Here is a 21,872-nt window from a genome sequence, read left to right on the forward strand (position 1 = left end):
AAATTGTGGTTGCTAAAGCTATTAGTAGGCTATTGGGTTCAGCAAACGGTCAGTTGAAACATTAATGTCCACAGCAGCTTGTAAAAAGACTTTTATTTTTGAAGCAGTTGTATCAGCAACAGTTGTGTAATGTCATACTTTGGCTTAACTACACACACAAATATATATATATACTTTTTTTCAGTCACAAAGTAAATGTAAATGTGAAAAGAGAAACTGCAGTAAATACATGGTGCTAGAGGCCACACAGGCTCCAGACATTTGGGTCAGGTATTGGCAGGCCCAGTGCCTCATCTACTTGAATATTGGATAATTTGATGTCATTATTATTATAATTTTTTTTATTATTATTAACCACTTTATTAAGTCAAATTCAGCATTTCAGAATAAATGTTTTTGAAGAATTTGTGAAAATGGAATAATGTTGGTGTCACATTAGATTTTTTTAAGGACAATAAGGAACTGGGTCTATATACACTATGTAATAGTTTTCAGTGGCTGTTATCATGTTGTTTTGAAGGATCTTTCATCTTTTGTGCTCACTCCTGCTTTAGTGACGACGTTAGTGCTGAAACATTCTGTATACTGAAATTCAGTCTTTTCAGCAAGAATTGAAAAGCAGCTGTCGTATCAATGCTTCCCCGCCCAGGCAGCAGCAACGGTGCCATCCTATTCTCCTGTATTTCTTCATGTTGTTCAATGCTTAATGTCAAAGAAAGACTCTCCACAGGAGGTTTTTGAACAAAAATCTGTTGTCTTTGAGAAAAAGAGATAAATGCCTCTGTAAACTATAAACATTGAGATACGGTGCATACAGGTCAAATCATCCCACAGATACAGCTGTTGAGACGGTGCTGCAGCTTTAAATAACATCCCTTCACTGGATTGATGCAGAAACCTCTCCTGAACTAACGTACATTATGTCCTCAGGCAACCACATACAAAAACATCTCACACACGTAGAAATCACATGATGTGATTATTTGAGTTTTAATTTACTTTGTGTGTATTAAAAGTTAAATATAAATACCTTGTCTGGATACATGTTGTACACATGTAAAGAGCTATTAATTGGCAGGAAAATGTGTGTTTTGTTTGTAATCTTTTTTATAGTGAATTTGTCTCTGATGTTTACAGGGTGTCCTTGTTCAGTTTACTCTCAAAACGACATCCTTTTCGAAGATGTGCTCAGGATTGAATTGACTATGTAATAAGCCTGTTTCTCTCTGATTTACTGTTGTCAGGCTTTTTATTCAAGTGCCTATATGGAATCTGCAAGGAGAATGTTGTACGGTATATTATTTTTTCCACAAAGGAAGACAAAAGCTGGCCTGCTGTTCTTACTATTGACAGCTAACCATGTGGAAGGCTCTTTGGTATGTTTTTGATAGCTTCATACCAGTAATATGTGACCTCAACCCTTTGGTACCCCTTGCAAATCTTATTGGAAAAGTGTAAAGTTTTTTTGTATCTTTTTATCTGTTATCCAGTACGTTGATTTCCATGGTTCCATCTGCTCAAGTAAGATTAAATACAATTCAATGAAGAAGAATAGTAGAGGTGAGTCTGTGGACATGTTGGCTTTAACACTGGTTTTGCCCTGGGCTAAAGGCAGACATTAGTAACACCATGGAAGTACTTTTGAAGCCTGCTGCTGGATAACAGGCCCATGATAACATTATGTTTTTTTCTCTTAATGTTTGGGTGGTTGGGAGTAATGTGCAGTGTGCTGAGATCACAGATGGAGTTAAGCTACATGATCCACACAATACTAATGTAGCAGTCAAGCTGAAGTCTGCATCCTTATCTTATAATTTGATGTAGAGGACAATATTGTTCACGTAATTAAATTACAGACTTTAAGATGAACAGATGTGTTAAGCAGATGTATCTCGGGTAAAAAGATAAAATCATCGGCCTTTGCTATAGTAGTAGCACATGGGACCAGCTAACAGCCCTCCAATGCACCACTCATAGTGACCAAGGCTATTTAATGTAACTCATAACTCACAAGATAATGTGGGCAGCTAATGTTGTTCCATCCATTCAGCTGTGACAGTAAAGGGAGTTAGTAAAGCAAGCTAATCACGTTTACCTTGACGCAGCCACACAGGTTAGTCCTTTTTACAGCTGGTGTTTCAACATGCCATGGTAGGAAAGATGCAGGTGTAAATCATTATTAATGTTGTTCATCACACCTGTGCTTCTCCTGCAAAGACTTAATATGGGGAAAATAGATACTTATCCTGCATGCACCCCACTTTCATTCAGAGATGATTCGAGTAGACTCCAATGCTGAACTGACTGGATAATGTGGGGGAGGAGTGTGTGAACATACACCCACGGAAATACAGCTCATGTTTGACTGCATGGATGGAAGAAGCCTTTCACTGCAACTTCTCTCAGTTTAGTTTGTTCAAGTGGTTGTTTCTGTCCTGTTAAAGGGTTGTTTTGTACAGTAATGATAACTTTGAAGCACAAAATCCAGACTCACGCCAAGAGTGGCTTGAATGATGATTAACTATGTCCTCACTGTTGCCACAGATGATTTCTCAAATAACAAAAAAAAACTAAATGTCTCAGTCATAGTAGCCGTTAAACATGTTTTTAAAGGTAGTCTGATAACTGCAATCTCTTAACCAAATCCCACTGTAAATAGCATTTTAATTACCTGTTATTACCAACAATTCCATGTTTTGGAGAAAATGTTATGCATTTAATAATCAGTGATATATGCAATTGCAAATGGATATTTATATACTGTGCTTTATACTACTAAATAAAACTTGTGAAAACATTTTTACGGCCGTCATAAGGTCATTGGTGAAAAGCCAAGTCATAAAATGCATGTTGCTCATGAGCATGTCACACATAACACACATACCTGTACAGTATCAAACTGGACATTTCTACTAAATGTCAGGCAAAAGGTGAACTGAGAATTTAACCATCAAAATATAACATGCTAAACCACATCATAAGGTGTTTGTTACAGGAGTGCTTCACAGTGAGTTCAGGCATAGAGGAAACTGATGGAAAGAGTTGGTGGAAACAGATTCTAAATTTTATTAAATAATTGGTGAATAGTCATGAGGAAAAAGAAACAAAGTGAAGACTGTTTTCAGTTTCAGAACAGGCCATGTCAGTATGTAGATTTAGTCACTTCACATCTGTCTTTTTGAAGGATTTGGCTCGTCAAATCAGTAATCAACAGGTGGCAGCGTCACCATCTGGGTGAACTCCTCGTAGTTGATCCTCCCATTCGACTTGACGTTTGCCTCTCTGAAGAGCTCATCCACTAGACAAAGAGAAAACACAGAACAGTTTTATGAGTGAACATGACTGCTGCCTGAAAATGCACAAGTCTCCTACAGTACAAGCATTCAGAGGTATTAGATTGTCAGATTGGCATTAGATAATCTCCCTTGACCTGCTGAGCCACACTGAGTATGTTTGTTATTCCTGGAGAGGACATGAATGCAATTTAAATCAGACATCTGATTTTAATGGATTTCAGCTCTATTCAATCATTTGTTAACATGAGCAACAGTTTTCGAAAAAAAAAAAAAAAAAAAAAGTCATCTGAAGCCTGTTATGACTAGTATTATTGCCTTTGTTATTTTTGACGTGTTTGACACAGTGGTGGACTGCAAATAAGCAAAGTGACTGCTCTATTTATGCTCAGCGTTAAGGCACTGGCACTCCACTGAGTGCTCAGATATCATGCTGCTGTCGAACAGACATGTACTGTACTTATTATTTACCGCACTTAATTTATTTAAGATTTATTTAATTGGCTAAGTGGCTACTTTGGAGATCAAATGCTTAATATGTTATTATGAAGTGTTATAAATGTAAGAACACAACAGTGTATAAAGATGTTCATATTTGTTAAACTGTTAGAATAACTGATCATTATATTGGGCCTCCTTTCAGTCTCCATTCATAAAGCTGAACCTGAGCTCTGGTTTCAGTGAGTCAAACCGATGTATTATAGTAGCCACAGTTGTTACAATCAGGAGCTATTGTTTGTTCCTTTACTGTTAAATCTGCTTCAATAGTTTAGGAATCCAACAATGTGATGGATGTCTCCCCAGCAGGAAGCAGATGTGTCCTTTAAATATAAACTGCTTTATGCACACACACACACACACACACACACACACACACACACACACACACACACACACACACACACACACACACACACACACACACACACACACACACACCCCACTGACAGCACTCTGAATCCAGTCTCTACAGTGTGTTGTTTTGAGATCAGTAACTGCATGAGTGACTCAGTTTGGGCTCAGTCACTAATGCTGTCAAAATAAACTGCAGAGATTTAGCTAAGTGACTGAGCTTCCCCTCAAGAGTCCATCCATCAAACTCCTGCTTCAGAACTGTTGGACAACTATTGTCATTACTTTACTATTGTTAACTGTGTTAAAAAGTCAGAAAAGCATCATCCATTAATCTGCTGTAATAAGTAAGCTAAGTGAGTAGAAATACTTTAAGGAAACATTCTGAGAGATAGATTTATATATTGCTTGATGCTCCAAATGGTGATATGTAATTTTTCTGTCAGTGATGAGCTGTAAAGATGTCAGTGGTTGGAATTTCTTTTTTTTTTCTTTTTGAGCAGAGCCAGGCTCGTAGTGTCTGCTTCTCCTTCATCGCGTGTAGATATGAGAGTGAAATTTGTCTCTTCAACCACTCAGCAGGAGAGCAAATCAGAGCCCAACCAAAAATATTGCACTTTTCCTTACACAATAAATAATGTGTGTAAAATATTTGCCTCCACATAACGGTGCATGCTTCCACCTTGGTTGACCTGCTGTACAGTTTACCACATACTGGTGTTGTGAAGATGAAATGAAGTCTGTCTTCAGGGAAACGATCGATGTACTGCAACAGCAACTGAGACAATATCTGTATTTGACTGGAGCTATTTGATGCAGGCAATGCAGACATACGTTCATTAAATAGAGACAGTAAAGAAGTGCAGGCATAAATTATAAGTGGATACCTCGAAAGCTGCTTGTGATTTACAGAAGACACTAAGCCAGACTTGCTCTGGTTCCTGGATTGGTTTGTTAAAAAGGGCTCACTGTACAGTAGATGTGACTGATTAAAGGAAAAGATCTTTGTCATTTTGAAGGTACAACCAGTAGTGAGAGTACAGTCTTATCTAATATGAACACCTTAATTAGAAAATCCCCCAAATCCCTGACCCCTCCTTACAAACTCCCATTTTAATCCTTGGTGGATAACCACAAAATGTTGTGTGCAGTCAGGAAGTAGCAGCAAGTACCAGTGGCACCTTTACGTTTTGGTCCAAAGAACGCTTGAACATCCAACTTTTTTTTTTAACACATACTGTAGTGCTAAACACACACACTGCACTGTAGCTTTGAACAGTATATCCATGTCCTCCTCTTGGATTATATAGAACAACTTTAATAACATTTTATTGATTGTACTGATCCCCAAAAAAGTATTTTTAAAACAAGGTTTGCTTTAGTACAGTACAAGCTTAGCAGCCTCCTCTGGCCTTTTTGCTAATAGATGTCTGGGTACAGGAGATACAGATTTTCCACCTGAGGCTGTTCTTTAGCCAGACTTTATTGGCTTTCACTTTACCTTCTTTGTTGGTGAGTTTCTCTCCTAACATGGTGAGCTTGGCTCGCAGCTCAGACGCCTGGATGTATCCACTCTTCTGCTTGTCTGTCATCCTCAAGGCCTGCAGGATTTCTGTCTTGGGGTCTTCCTGTTGCATCTGTCTGTGCATCATTGTCAGGAACATGGAGAAGTCCACCTCACCTGTCTTACCTAAACAGAAATGCAGCACAAAAATTAGGCCTGTTCAATGTTGCCAAAAAAAAAAAAGGCAGACAAGACAAGCATAACATCAGAGGCTTCTGCCTTTTATCCATTGCAGGGATTTCGGGGGAAGACAAACTTCTGAAACCAGCCAGAAAAGCAACTAGCTTATCCAGCACTAAAATACCACTTGAATCAAGATTATCTATAGAGAAGACCTACAGAAAGTAATAGAAATATTTTTGAGAATAATGTGTGAAACAAACAAGAGTTAACTCTAAGCAAGAAAGAAAATAACCATACTTTTAGACTTAACACAGTTAAAAACAAACTCCACATCCACTCCTGTTCCTGCCTGCTTGGTTTAAAATCACTGAAGGGTCTTTTACAACCTTGCCAATAAGATGTTTTGCTTGTTGTACTTACTGATTTTGTGAACTTGCAGGTGCCTCTCAATTTCACCAAACGTCGGACTTGTGCCCAGACAGCGCATAACTGTTATCAGATCTTTGGCATCGATCTTTCCCTTCTGCTTTTTGTCGTACAAGGAGAAACACTCCTTGAACTCTGCAGGGGAAACAGAAATAACATTAACATTTTCAGTATAGTTTATCCACCACACAATCGCAGGTTAATTTATTGGCTTTACAACGTACCAGGAACTAATAGGACTGAACAAGGTCAGACTTTGATCTTTATGCTCTTCCACACTGCTTTTATCATTTTAAGGTGCTTATTTGTAAAAAAAAAAAAAATAAATAAAAAAATACAATTGTACAAATGAAAAAGACACATTAGCAACTAGTAATTTAGGTAAATAATCTTAATAGATGGGGAACATAATGTGGAAAACAGCGTGTGGTACTGTGAAGTATGCTTACCATTGATTTGAGCTGATGCGAAAAATTTAGCCTGCAAGGTGATCAAAATATCAGATTACATGACAGGTGATTATACACACATACTGTAGTTGTGACAATAGGATTGACAGGGAAAAGGCTTTTGATAGGAATCGTTTTTCTGACTTACCATTTTGCAGTTCCTTTGCTTCTTTCCAGGAAGGAGACAGTTGTATGCGTCACCTGTCCCTCCACCTCTGTTTAAAGTCCACCACCTGAAAGCCTCTACGTAATATAATATGCGTTGCTGTGGAGACACAGATACCAGATCCACAGCGCTGCATTGTCCTTTCCCTTCCCGTGCCCCTCCAATAAAACGACACGGGACCAATTATTTCTTACTCCATATGGTAGTTCAGTATTAATGCAGCCAAAGGAAGTAGCTTGCAACCATATAAATGGTAAAAGAAAAATTTCAAATCACATACACTATATATGCAAAGATTTGTAAACATTTTAATTAAGATAAACATGTTAAATCAGACCAGAGAGCTAACCGATTTTTTTTTCCAAGCAATAAATTGATCTTAAGCAAAGGAATAATAGCGTATACACATTAATAATTGCACAAAACAATAAACAATCATGAACAATAACAATGAACAAGTCAAAGACATGTGTTCAGCAGGTAACAGTTTAAATTCATCAGTTCATTTCAGCTTCTATAAAAACTGATTTGCATCTCAAAAACATCCCCTCTTCAGGTCATGTAAAAGCATCTGTACAATAGACTTATTTGTGAACATTGTGTATTATCTTAACATGAAATGCAGTAAAGAGCATTGCATGTGGGCAACATGGCAACATACAATTCAGATGTCAGCTCTGTTTAACAGTACCTTGACCACATTTGCAAAATAACATTCACATCTCTCATGTCTAAATGAATGACAATACAAACTTGACCAAAACCAGTGTGAAACATTAAAGGTGCTACATGTATATGGACGTTTAATCTGCAAACAGAAGGGATTTCATGCTGCTGCTGGTGACAATGGTCACTTGCTCGAGCTTCAGCTGTTGTTTACAAGACAGGAGTTTTAGAACACACCCTCTGATTGCATTGCCCAACTGAAGACAGCTCAGGGAGGATGAATGAATAAAGCTGGCTGCTTATTTTGATCTACATTGGTAAGTAAACAGCTGTAATGTATGCTATGTATCCATAAAAAATACCTACTTAGAGCACCTTTAAATACCTGAGCAAAAGTTTTAGTGTTAAATCACAGACAATCCTCCATTTACTATTCTGTTTTTTGAACCCTGCTTTAAAATGTATAGACCAGCAATCAACAGATTTTGCTGTTCACATAAAACTATTTGGTGATGTTACCAACAAACTGCTGTTTTAACATTCTCTTTTATCTTTTTTCTTCTTCTTTCTTCTTTTTTTTTGTTGTTTTTACTACTCTCAAGCTTTTGTCTCATTTATGTAACTCTCTTAACAAGTTTCAAATTATTATCAAATTACTTGTATGTATTTTTAAATTTACATAATAATATATTATTATTATTATTATATTATATTGAAGAATATCTGCCATATTGTTCTTGGAGGCCAGCAGCCAACCAATATAACAACCTGACGACTTTTTCCTGTGTTGCCAAAAAGTTCCGTCTCAAGGGATTCAGATGTCAACTGAACTGGATTTTTTTGACATGGATAAACAAATTAAAAATTCATAAGAATGTACCATGCATTCTGTATATGCACCTTCAGCTGATCCAGATAGACAATATAGAAATACACAGAGGATATTCCCTTATGAATATATGGCTGATGCCAGCAGAACTTTGCATATGACAGTGAGGCTGGTGCACATAAACAACTTTCACCAATTACCATTGTTTAAGTGCAGCCATAGTCACAGGAAATCTGTCAGAAGAAAGAAGAGATGCATCAGTCAGTTCATACACATACAAGTGCCATCTGATGTGACGTCATTCAGAGATATTTTACTACAAACAAAACACACACCTGGAGGAGTGTAAGTCACTGGTTATCCTTGATATGTAAGGTGTAGTAGGACCAGGGCTCCGGTACATAAATGAGTCCGGGGTACTTGTTGCGTAGCACCGGGTCATTCCACAGAAAGCCGACCCACAGTGCTACCAGGAGCACAGTCACACTGAAACTGTAGAGCAGGAACAGGCCGTTGCTGTCTGGGCTGAGACCTTTACATCGTTGACGTATCACCATGGCAACCATGGCGAGGAAGGTCAGGAGGAAAAGTTCGGTGATTTGCCCTTCAGTCACCAAGTACCTTGAGGTAGAAAAAAACGATGTTAGACAAAGAAGTGAGTCATTGTTACTACAACCTGTGTTATAACAAAGCAAAACTATTGTATGAATACAAGCACTGCTGTGTTCAGAAATGTGTTCACAGTGGAAAAGTCTGCATATTCTATTAGCAGGTAAAGTTAAAGTTAAATGGCAGTCAACAGATTCTTGAACTTTTTGTAAAGTATAAAATAACACTAAGACTGTCTTAGGAAGTGGGAATTTTATTTAAGCCATCATCACATGTCGCTCTACTGTTACTGTTTCACATTACTCTGGGTGATGTTAAACTTGATGCACTGACTACAAAAAACGTTTGTATTCATGGAAAAAAAAACACAGAAGGTTTTCAACTACATGAAAAGGCAACTGACCAATAGTATAGAGCACTGGGTCCCAGCAGCAGCCAACCAGAAACCGGCATTTTATTCTGCTCTTCCGCTCTGCTGAAGCAGCCAGTGAAGTAGATGAACAGAATGATGAAGAATGGGATATACCTAAAATAAAACAACAGGTGAAATTATAAAGCGTGTCGCAGACTGTGGACACCATGAGATGAATCGTTTCTCTGTTAAAAGAATGAGGTAAAACTTATCTAAGAGGCACAGCGTGTGTTTATCTGCATAATTCTTCACCAGTTGTTTAAGCAAAAAAAAGAAAAAAGCTTAATCTTCTCTCATTCAAGGCCAGCTCCAACAGAATCTTAAAAACCCAGTAGAGCAAAAAAACATTTAACAAAGCCTCAGGGCCGACTGAGGAGAAGAAACATTTCTTCTCACACTGAAGATGCTGCAGGAGCCTCTTTAATAAATGTAGTATTCAATGAATAGGATTTTTAATTTACTGGTAAGTTTCAGTTCAAATCAAGAATCAGCACAAACACAAACTGAATTTCATGCATCAGTTAAACCACTGTTGTAAATTTGTATAACAAACTCAAGGTTGCCATAGAGACTGTGTTTGTGCCAAACTGGTACTATCTGGTGTACTGTGAAACAAAATAAACTTGAGCTGCAGCTATTTTGAGTCAAAATAATTAGTGAACGTTAATGTGTTTTGACAACTGGTTAACTGTTTCAGGCAAAACTGGTGGAAAAAATGTGAAACATCCCACTCTGTCACTGTCAATTCTCAGAAGTTGTGATGGGCATTTTTTTTTCATCATAAAAAGTAATGAGCAGATGAATTAAATAAACCAAACCATGGATTCAACTGACTAAAGATATAACTTTAAAAATCAAACCCTGCCTTGTTCTGATAAGGCCTCAACTATCCACAGAAGGAGCACAGATGCTACTGATCCACTCTCTCTTCTCACACACTGGTGCTGAAAACACTGTGACATGAGAGATGAGCTCACTTTCAATCCAGGAAGTGAAATGTGACTCAAACTTTGTCCCTGCTGGACCAAGATTGAGCTTTTACACCAGCGTAGCAGCTCATATTAACTTATCACAGTAGGAACTTGGCAAGTAGGTCCGACTGAGACACTTGTCAGAAAATGTATAATCATTTTTTTCCCAAAAAAACAAACCCAACTGTCAGAAAATGTTCAGTCATCAGCTTTCTCATTCTGAAATAGTTTTTTTTATCTTTAGAAATAGAAATTACTCCCAAATTCCAGTGCACTGATAACTAGCTGCAGCATGTATAGTCTCCACAGTTTTCTTTCTGAATCTACACTCTACAATTTTTTTTAATTGGTTGCCACAGTGATTTCAAATGGCATAAATCAGTTAGTCATTAGCATTCAGCTTTAAGCAGACACATACCACATCAGGTGTCCCAGCTGTTCGTCATAGAAATACAGCAGCTCAAAGGAGTCGATCTGTAAAGAGAGGACAGTTATTATTATAAACGTGTTATTAACAGGTATTTCAGTAGCCATCTCTGTCTCATGCAACAGTGCCACCTTCTGTTCAAATATCAATACTACCGTCTAATATAATGCAACTGGGAAGAAACCACAGGTGGAAAAAAAAAACAAGTGCAGAAACATAACAAACATGGATGTGTCCATACACTCAGACAGTTACACAACTCTGTTATATGTGTATGTATTTTTTTTGTGTGTGTGTGTGTGTGTGTGTGTGTGTGTGTGTGTGTGTGTGTGTGTGTGTGTGTGTGTGTGTGTGTGTGTGTGTGTGTGTGTGTGTGTGTGTATGGAGGGGTTGGGCTGGACTTAGATTGTCACCTCGTCATCTCCATCTGAAAGAAAATGCTGAGGTTCAGTTTTAGCAGCAGTGGTTAAGTGTTTTTTAATGTTGCAACAAACATGTGATTTGACTCACTACCCTTTACTGTGTCTGAAGATATCATTAAAACTCTGTTTTACAAGGATTTTGCTTTTCCTAAAAGACTATAAAACAAAAAACAAAAAGAAGAGGCCCGGGGTCTGCAGCTCCCCGAGGCAGCTCGTCAGCTGCCCCCCTCCCGCGGTAGGTAGCATGGGTCCGCATATAGGACCCGCTACCTGCCTCCCTCAGCGGCTTGCTCGGTGCTGGGGGGGAGCGCCGAGCAAAACATAGCCGCCTACCGAGCTGCAGCAGCGGCTTGGAGGGCACCAAGCTGCTGCCTCCCGAGGACCAGGTCCCCGGGAGGAGATTCACGATCCACGGAGGGATCGTGAATGAAGACTTGACAACATTAGGTCCTATTTACAACCTCGGTTCGAGAGAAGTTATGACCTCACTAATGACGTCAAAATGCCACTGTGTCTTTGATGTGTGGATTTTTTTTGTCTTTGATGTGTGGATGGAGCGGAGGGACAGCACTAGGCTATATTATGTCGTCATTAGTGGCATAACTTCTCTTGATGTGTTATGTGACAACCGTTTTATTCCTCATTGTACCACATGGCGGCACTGTTAGCCAGCGAGCCATAGCGGTGTGAGAACACACTGCAGCTGAGCAGCGTGGCCGCCTCACACGCAGGGTTCCCCCCAGAAAACTAAAACTTAAATTTTATTCTCCGAGATTTGGAGCATAGACTGTAAAAGATCGATCTGGAGTCACGTAATGACGTACCACGCTCTTTTTCAGTCGTCATGAAAACGTGACACTCGCGGATCTACTGCGTTAATATAATGCATCCATGATCGTATGGACCAGAGAAAACAAACGTGTGTGATCGCGAACTTTACGAGCTGAAAAATGAAACAATGGATCATTTTCACATCTGGTGAAAGCCCCGCGGCTCACAGGAGTCCGCAGCTCTGACGCTGCAGGGGACGACGTGGCTGGTGGCTACCAGCTACCAGCCATGCTGCAGCAGCTGACAGCCTCTGGAGCCGCGGCTCGGCTCACGTTAACGTGGACTCGGTGCGTTCCTCTCGGTCAGCTGGTGAAGCAGCGGTCTGATGAGCATGATGTCCGTGACGTGTCCCGTTATGCGCAATGAAGTTGTGACGTTGTCAGGTGATGAAAAAGACACCTGATCATGTGTTTATGGAGTGTAAAAACTGATTTAAAAAATAATAATAAACTATGCTTAGCCTGGCGGTGGGGCAAGTAAGGCCTGGCGGCCCGCCAGGCTTATACACTGGGGGAAACCCTGCACAGGTTAGAGGAAACACAGCTGTGAGCCCAAAAGGACCCACAGGTCACCGGGAAAAGACCCGGTGGACCTGCGCACAAAGATGATTGATTGTTCACAGAAGGAGGTAACCCCCAGGACACCGAGACAGGGCCCAGTGACCCCGAGGGGGCCCCGCTGCAAACTCAGAGGAATCGCAGAAGCTCAGCCTCATCGCGAACAGCCAAGCCTCAGGCAGACTCAAGCGTGCGTCTCCTATGCACGGTCCTCCTCCCTGAGCCCACCCCGCTGACTCCAGGTTTCAGCGGGACCGAAATCCTGGGCTGCGTCTGTCCGCACAGCCGGGATTCTGGGGTGTTGCGACCACTGGCCTCCTGCGACTCCCTGAGGGAGAGTGGAGCGGACTGAGACAGCAAACACCCCCCTCTATTTACAACCTCGGTTCCGGAGAACTTATGACCTCACTAATGACGTCAAAATGCCACTGTGTCTTTAATGTGTGGATTTTTTTTGTCTTTGATGTGTGGATGGAGGGATAGCACTAGGCTATATGTCGTCATTAGTGGCATAACTTCTCTTGATGTGTGGACATGTGACAACCGTTTTATTCCTCATTGTACCACAAGGCGGCGCTGAGTCATTCTACAATTAGGGCTACATTTCAGCATATCCAAAACCAGAAAGAATCTATATTCTTTTTTGAAAAATAAACTTGATGTCTCCACTAACCCAAAGCTTAAGCTTTAATGACTATTTAAAGCAGAAGTAAGCGGAATGTTTGTGTTAATAAGTCTTAAATAGTTCTATCTTCCGACAGCAATCATTTACATAGAGTGTTTGGTCTGAAACACGGGTCTGTCAGTCACTCTGCTCTGCTGTAAGCCGAGGAGGAAACTTTCCTTGTATCCTACAACCTTTATCCAATGAGGAGAGAGAACGGCATAAAGGGGCGGTCCTCTCTGTGTGTGCAGCCTTTAAATATATTTGTGAAAATAATTATTGGATACATTATTCTGTCAACCTTATTACAGACAAATGTGTGGTCATAGAAACATGTATGAGGTACTACAGATTTGATAACACATTTTCTAGAAAGCTTTTAAGTCCCCTGACCAAGGGTTTTGAGGTTGTGTGTTTAACAAATTGGATTTTATGAATTCTGAGCCTTGTAATGTCAATTCTGGGAGATATACTATGAAGGATGGATCTTTTTCCACCTAACACTGAATTCAGAAAATTTAACCATCTTTATGTAATATTCCCTTATCCAGAGAGAGCCTCAATCTTCTGTGTTACAGTTTATCAGAGTATTTTAAACATTTATGACAAAAAAAACACACGTAACACATTTGACAAAGTAACACGATTGACAGCAGTAGCACAGTTGACAGGATACCTGCTTCTGAGATGAGCAGTTGTTAAGTTTTAACATAAAACTTTTAGAGGATATCTGATCTTAACATTTTTATTTCAAACATTCCCAATAAAGAACACAATATATATTTTTTAGTTCATCTGTAGAGCAAAACCTTATATTTAGCAAATTGGACATCCCAAAAACAGCAGATTTCAACACAGAATATGCATTTGTGACAAAAAATAAATGATGGGATCTGTTGGATTTCACATGATATGTTTTTAAATCACAAACACTCAATATGGGCATAAATTATGACAATAAACTCCGAACAGTGTCAACCGTGTTACCCACAGTTGACAGGGAGTAACACGGTTGACAGGTAACACGGCTGACATTTCGACCATTTTTGGGGCCTTGTGCTAACTGCAGACTTCTGATCCATCAGTACATGACCTTAATCAACTCTTATACACTTTCTCTAAATATTTGTCAATATAGCAACTAAAGAAAATAGACATAGACAGTGGCATCACATGATGTTGGTTATTGGGGAAGGGGTCAACTGGTAACACAGTTGACAGAGAGTTCTCTGACACTCACAAAATGAATGGTTTAGTTAGTGTACATTAACGCAAAAATACTTTTAAAAACACATTTATCTTGTTTTTTGTTTTTGGACAAATATTTGTGAAAATTGAACACAAAATGTTTTTTTTTGTGTTCTTCTGAAGAGCAAAACTTTGTTCAATAGAAAAAGACTAAAACTTTGTTCTTAGCAAATCGAACATCCCAAAAGCAGCAGATTTCAACACAGAATATGCATTTTTAACAAAAATAAATGATCGGGTCGGTTAGATTTTCATATCAAATGAAAGGGAAATGTGCCCAGACATAATATTAGTTATTAGATTAAATTAACTTAAGTATTTATAGTTAATGAACAAAGCTGCATGGACATGACATGGCTACCCCTAATTGAATGACTCGGTGTGTGAACACCCTGGTGTGAACACACACTGCAGCTGAGCAGCGTGACCTCACCTCACACAGGTGAGAGGAAACTGTTTTTTTTTTTATTTCTTTTCTTGATGTGATCTAGTGGACTGTGAGCCCAAAAGGACCCACAGGTCACCGGGAAAAGACCCGGTGCACCGGCCACTGGACCTGCGCACACCCGCTGCAAACTCAGAGGAATCGCAGCAGCAGCAGTTGTCAGCAGTTGTCATGGAAACGCGACGCGAGGACCAGAGTGACTCCGTCTAAACAAGTGATACATCGTTTCATTTTTCAACTAGTAGCTACGGTATGCTTTCAGCAATTACGAACAAATACATTGAGTGTTTGTCAAAGCCAACAGCCATGGTATGTAGCCTATTTGTGAGACGATAGCGCGCATTTGTACAGATTTCGCGGCCATATGCTGTAATGAAATCAACTCAAGCATTATATTAACGCAATTACTGTCAATAATGTTATTTTTATGGCTCTGTGTTTGGTATGTCCAATGTCGCTGTTAGACTGTAATTATGATTTAGATCAGGCTTGTGTGTGTAATATCGACATTTGGTACAGAAAGGGGTTTTCTGCCTACGACTTTATGTCACTCACCAGAGTTATATTTAGAAGATTTGACCTTAAACCAGTACTTTTTACCACTTGAAAAATTAGTAAAGGGCCACTGCAACGCATAATTTGGAGTTTTACAATTCCAGCTCCTGGTGTTGCAGTGTTTAGTTTTCTTCCTCAAAATGACTTTATTTCACTCACAGTAAATTCTGAAACATACATAAATGTTTAATGCTCCTTTTGGATTTAGGGTATTAAGAGAAACTAAGATAATACTCAGCACGATACCTGTGGGAGGAACCTTGTCTCTTGGTCTCATGAAAATGAACAGCTAAAATTAATCAGACTGGGCTTATATATGTGTAGCCGCACAACAAGACAACACAGGGAAAACACTTGCAGTGTGGTGGGATGAGAGAGAGATATTTCAGGTAGCTGTGCATCTTTCAGAAACAATGAAATACATCTTATGTCTAAAACTAACCTGTAACTGAAATAAGTTTGAATAGCCAAAATCTATAGATACAATACAGAATACAGATACAGAATAGAGCTATACGATCGTTTCCGCGCCCTAATTGGCCAGAATTTTAAACCTAATAACGGTAAAACGGTAGAGTTTTTTAAAAATTCACCCCCCTCAGAGTGTGTGCGGGGGTAGAAACTATCGAATGAGACCAAAAAAATAAAATGTACCAGGCTGTAAATACGTTTTTTTAAACTGTAAAGTCGGCTTTTTTAACATGGGACTCAATTGGAGTTGCTCCCTTCTGGGCCAGCCCCCAGCGACAGCCGAGGGGATTGCAGTTTTTTGAACGCGGAAGTGAGCTTCACTTCTCAGACCGACAACTGCCCCCTTGTTTTGAACCCGTTTGTTTTCTTATTTCTTTGATGTGTTGATGCTCTTACAAGCCCATGCGGGCTGGGCATACACTATTCATGAAAGTAATTCATTCAGTTAAGTTTTCACAGCAGGATAAAAATCCAAACACATGTGGGCAGTGAAAAAAAGTGATTTGTCACTACAATACCTGTATTCGTGCTCTACCTCAGTATCACGTGTACCTGAACATGTTTCTTATGTAACACTCAATTTGAATGTACTTAAAGAACAGCAAGCTTGATCCAGAGCAATGGCAGCGTGAAGGAAAATTAGCTCTAATTTTAGAGAAAACAGGTTATTGCAATACATGTAACAATGCTCTATCAGTAAATGGCCTAACCCTTACTTTTTGTGCACATAAACACGGTCACTAATGGCTGATCCACTGGTAAGGAAGCAGTAGACCCGAGGCAACAAGGCATGAAACAAACATACATTAGTTAACCTATACTCTGGACTGTTCCTACCTTAACCCTGCTCCTGTTCTGCCATATGTCAGCCTATAATAACTCATTGACAACCACATCTCTTGTGAAGATGTGATCCCAGTGAAAGAGCCGAGAGAAAAAAGAAGCTCCATTTTTCACACAGTGGGTTAAAGTCTGCTGGATTAAACTAGACAGACATGTTTTGTTCATGTTCTGTCACAGGCGGACAATGAAAGCTCTCAACTAAATGACAAAAAATCACTGAACTGTCATTCCAGTCATGACAAGCCACTGAAGACATTTTTCTTGTGTGCGACATTTTGACAGGTGATTAATATTTGTTGAATTTGTGCAGGTGCCCATAGCCCTAACACTTCACATGAAAACAATATTGCCGATCTTCTTTGTGTATTCCAGTAGTCTCAGAGTGCCCAATAAAATGTGAGATGTGTGAGTCTTACCAGTGAAGCAGGTTCCAGGTTCTTGATGATGGGGTTGTCCCTGACCGACAGGTGGAGCTGGTAGCCACTCAGGATGAGCCGGTGATTGATGGAGTCTCCTACCAGATGGATGCTGGCACCCATGACCAAAGTGATGATGCTGAGGTAGACCGCTGAGCGAGGCAGCGCACTGGGACTACGCTCGATAAGCTGAATGGAGCACAAACACATATACAGTATTCTACTGAGTCTTAAATTAAATAATCCATACGAATGATTTTGGTTACATCTTTAACTGCAGCTTTTTTTGTGCTTCCTTTTCTCTAAAGCTGAATGGTGCCAAACGCTGTTGAGATTTTCAGTAAGTAACAATGATTTGATTCAAGCTTTACAAAGGCCACCTACAAAGAGTAACTGTTGTCATGAACTATTTGTGTTTATGAAATATTTCTCATTTTGTCAGGTTCCCCTGCAGAGATGGAACAAGTGAACCAATCATGGTAAAGAAAACTATCAGGAAATCAAGATGTGAAGGCTTTAATGTAATATCAAACAGTAAATGTCATTCATAACGGTTAACTAGCTTCCTGTCTTTAGTTTTGTTTTACAGGGAATGTTCTGTATTGCTCATATTAATATCATGGGGAGCAGAGTGATATTTTTGTGCATTTTCGATTATTCTCCCTGTTGGGGTCCGCTCTATCTGTATGTTAATTGGCTAGTGGGTGAGCTTTCTACAAGTAATGTTCTTGTGGTTACCATGGTGTGCCTGTTTTTTGTACAAGCTCTATCAGGAAAGTAGGTACTCTTTCTCTTTGGCCTTACTAAGTCCATTGTAGGGATAAAGAAAAAAAATGCATGATGATGATGGAAATTGCATCATATAAGGCCACTGGTGGGACATCTGACCTTTATTGTCTCTACTGAATATTATTTGCATCTCTGTTATACAGCAAAGAATTTTGTTCTCTTACTTACCTTGACCATTATGAACGGTGTTATGACATTGTAGGCCATGTGGAAATAGTCACCGGCACTGGGCTTGTTCAGGGGAAACCATTCCAGTGGAAGGATGATCTAAAACATATGATATCAAAAAACTATTGATGTTTATTGTTTCATGAAATAGGATGTAACTAGGGTTGCAAAGGGGCGGAAAATTTCCAGTAAATTTCCGGAAACTTTCCGGAAACTTTCCATGGGAAGTTAAGCTGGGGAATTTTGGAAATATTCCAAATTGGAAACTTTCCACAGGAATTATGGGAATTTATGGGAATTATTGGGAATTTATGGGAATTAACTAGAAATTGGGGGTAATTTAAACAAGCTGTATCATATCCAAACATATATATGTAAGTATTTTGTTTTGTCATAAGCAGACATCCGTGCAAAATAATACAATTAAAAAGGCTTTTCAAGTTTTAATTCTTGTTTGAACAATCAGTTCTTCTACTGAACAAGAAAAACATGAATGTTGAGTAAAATAACTAACGCCGCCGAATCGCGGTTTATGGTCAGAACTACGACGGTATCTGATCGTCTTCCAACCTCCGACTTTCATTCTTGATCAATGAAAACATTTTTGGCAAATGTTTTCGCTTTCGTCCGTCTTACGCCGGTCCAATTATTTCACTGTGCGCACGGAGGCTCATGGGAAATGTAGTGTGAAAACACTTCACTTTCAAAAACCAACCTTCAATTTTGTAAATTTCTGATTTATTCCCGTTTATTCCCATATATTCCCGTTTATTCCCGTTAATTCCCATGGAAAGTTTCCAACTTTGAAAATTCCCGGAATTTTGCAACCCTAGATGTAACCATCCAGTTAATTTTTTTTTTCCCACTTTTTGATGAGAAACCAGACAGGCGAGATGCTCACTGAGCCTCCTTACCATGACAATAGGCCTTCCAAAGTCCAGTATCCAGTTCTGCAGAGTCAGACAGAACCACAGGTCGAAGTGGAAGCACTGTCCTTCGTTCTGTGGCACATCGTCCTTTGAATCACTGCTGTCAACACACATTCACAGGGACTGTAAGTCATTGTAATGAAGCAACATTACAAAAGTACAGCGTAGCAGAGACTGAGCATTTCACAGACGTGAAAGAAATACTGTAGTAAAGTAAGGTTTACTATGGTGTTTACTACTGTAGTAAATCAGGATGACGCACATAGCTGATGCTTTTTATTTGTCCATTTTCATTACCATGTGCTAGGTCATGGCCTTCATATAGAATGTTTGCTGTGTGTCATTCCCCTTCTCTCTCTGCCGCCCCATTTCCTGTCTCTCTCCACTGTGCTATCAATTAAAGGTAAAAAGCCAAAACATATATTTAAAAAATAGAATGTAGCGAGGACTTTGCTTTGCAATAGGCATGTGGTATGTGTATTGTTGTATCTCTTTTTCTCTCTGGCTGTGCGTGCAGGTGTGTGTCATAGTGTGGATGAGTCCTGTGGGCACCTTAGCCCTGCCTGTCAGGTCATGCAAAAGGACTAGGGATGTCACGATTACTTGTTTTCACAATTAATCACGATATTAAACGCCACAAATAATTTATCATAAAGATTCATAAATTCAGTCACTTTCCAAAAGATTATGTTGGAACCATATCGGCAGATCGGCACCAAAGTAAAGGAAAATGCACAGATACCGGTCCATTTATCTAACATAACACGTAGGAATTTAAATGTTAGTGTGTCATTTGTAATTTAAAAAAACGATTAAAATAAAGTTAAACATTAGGTATAAGATAATTAATGATTATTTCAAACACTTCCCCATGGAGATTAATAATTGGTTCTATATTAATAGATACTTAAATATTTTGACTATATTTGATTTACATATTCATGGTGTTGTGAAATTAATTAATGCATAATAATTGTGATAATCGTAATACCGTGATTATTCCTCTGACAATCTATAAAAATAAAAATCACATGGAGAACATATGGATATATGGATAACAATTGGAGCTTCAAATATCCAGGAAGCAGTTTAATAAGTCATCAACTGTTCAGGCCAAGTTAGCTACTTGTACATGTTATTAAATCATCAAAGCATCAACAATAATGTAGTTATGTTATGAAGATGCTGATACATAAATATATAATATAAATACAGTAATCTTCCACTGTAGCATAACTCGAAATAAACTGAGAAATGAATCCACATACATTTAATAGCATCTGGAAAAAATGTTCTCAAAAATGTTTTTGGAGCTGTTAAGTGAATAAATTAAGCAAATTGATACAGAGCTGGTTGGACGATCATTTTTGATAGGCTCCCACTGCCCTCCCCCTGTCATCCACCTGTTGCTCCAGTCGTGTGATGAAGGAAGCCTGTCAGACCAAAGGCAGGTAATACTAACCACGTTCAGCATCACATCTATTTTTATCTGTCACGTGAAACCGCTGGTTTGTGTGTTTTAGTCCATTTATAATTCGCAGCCGACAACAATACTTTCTAACAAACACATAAGACGTTTTTTAACACCGACAGTGAACCGGTGGCTGTTTGCTTTCATCTACAGTAGCGGGGTTCGGCCGTGGGTTTTATCCTCCACCGTTGATTCCTCCAACGGTTGAGCAGTGTTCAGTTACTAGACACAGGCAGTCGTGGTGAAGGGTGAAACGGACATGTTTCACAAAACTTTTTTTTTCAAGTAAAAAAAACAACCCACGCCAATTTCATGAATGACTAAAATGTCACAACAACGTTGTCTGACCATACACGCACAAACCTATATTCCTGCTTCTTTTGTAAACCACTACGTCGACGTTTCCGGACAGGGGGCACTTTCGGCTCCATGGTAGCTATTGTTGTTCTTGCTAGCGGGACTCTCTGAAGTTTCAACGTTGTGAAGTTAACGGTATTCAAGCAGCTACGATGGTAAACATCTTTCTGTCAACACCGACTCGTCTTCACTTCCTACTTGCCGCCGTATTCCCGCCCGTTCGCCTTATCCACCAATCAGATTTCAGAGGAGGCGTTACACGTTTACGAGGGCAGATTCGCCCCTGAGTTCTGCCTTGCAGGTACAAACCTAAACCTTACCGAAAAGTAGGTGATCCAAACTAAGTTGTGTTATCTAAAGGATTGGCCTAATATTGCATTTGTATTGTGGCGTATAATAAGATATTAATCGAATTACCAATACAGAGACATGATGGCAAAAAAACAATGCACTGCTACTTGTTATATGAGGACATAAACATAAGCACAAAGGCATGTAGGCTACAAATGTTTGACAACCTACTGGTAGGCTATTCATTATTATAACAACTCCCTTCCTCTCATGGACTAATAGACGTTATCCACAGCTGCATCAACGTCGAGAAAAAGTTATACTACCTAAGGCTAACTGGAATATGTAGCCTACCTAATACCAGTTTATTCCTTTATTCTATTCAGTATTAAATAAAAGTAGTGACTTCCATTGCTCTGCATTTATAAATATGAAATGTACCTATGGCCATCAAATTTAGAGAGAGCATTGACTGGTCATCTGTGAGAAAGCAGCAAGACGGGATACAATGGAACAAGAAAGAGAATATAAAATACATTGAATTGAGTGAAAATACCATAAAGCAGCTGAATACAAATTGGATAAGATATTAGTAAGAGATCATGACCCGATTAACAGTAGAAGACCC

General features: G+C 39.2%; 2 protein-coding genes across 3 annotated transcripts; both read right to left on the minus strand.

The window, feature by feature from the left end:
• Positions 1-3,104: 3,104 nt before the first annotated feature.
• Positions 3,105-6,747, minus strand: calml4a (calmodulin-like 4a). The gene is made up of 4 exons (XM_083994589.1): positions 6,708-6,747; positions 6,253-6,393; positions 5,647-5,835; positions 3,105-3,298 (listed from the first exon to the last, which is right to left on the minus strand). Exons 2-4 carry the CDS (start codon positions 6,317-6,319, stop codon positions 3,201-3,203), a joined length of 354 nt encoding a protein of 117 aa, XP_083850715.1. The 5' UTR covers positions 6,320-6,393; positions 6,708-6,747; the 3' UTR covers positions 3,105-3,200.
• Positions 6,748-8,120: 1,373 nt separating this feature from the next.
• Positions 8,121-21,152, minus strand: LOC311005791 (ceroid-lipofuscinosis neuronal protein 6 homolog). Of its 2 annotated transcripts, none has more exons than XM_083998360.1 (8): positions 20,960-21,152; positions 19,111-19,222; positions 18,197-18,295; positions 17,240-17,428; positions 10,779-10,834; positions 9,381-9,503; positions 8,704-8,989; positions 8,121-8,601 (listed from the first exon to the last, which is right to left on the minus strand). In XM_083998360.1, exons 1-7 carry the CDS (start codon positions 21,025-21,027, stop codon positions 8,719-8,721), a joined length of 918 nt encoding a protein of 305 aa, XP_083854486.1. In that variant the 5' UTR covers positions 21,028-21,152; the 3' UTR covers positions 8,121-8,601; positions 8,704-8,718. The 2 variants fall into 2 exon arrangements, with proteins under 2 accessions (XP_083854486.1, XP_083854485.1); XM_083998359.1 differs by having other exon boundaries at positions 19,111-19,225.
• Between the last annotated feature and the right edge of the window lie 720 nt (positions 21,153-21,872).

The sequence above is a fragment of the Trachurus trachurus genome, assembly GCF_905171665.1.
Source record: "Trachurus trachurus genome assembly, chromosome: 3".
In the NCBI taxonomy this organism is placed as follows: Eukaryota; Metazoa; Chordata; class Actinopteri; order Carangiformes; family Carangidae; genus Trachurus; species Trachurus trachurus.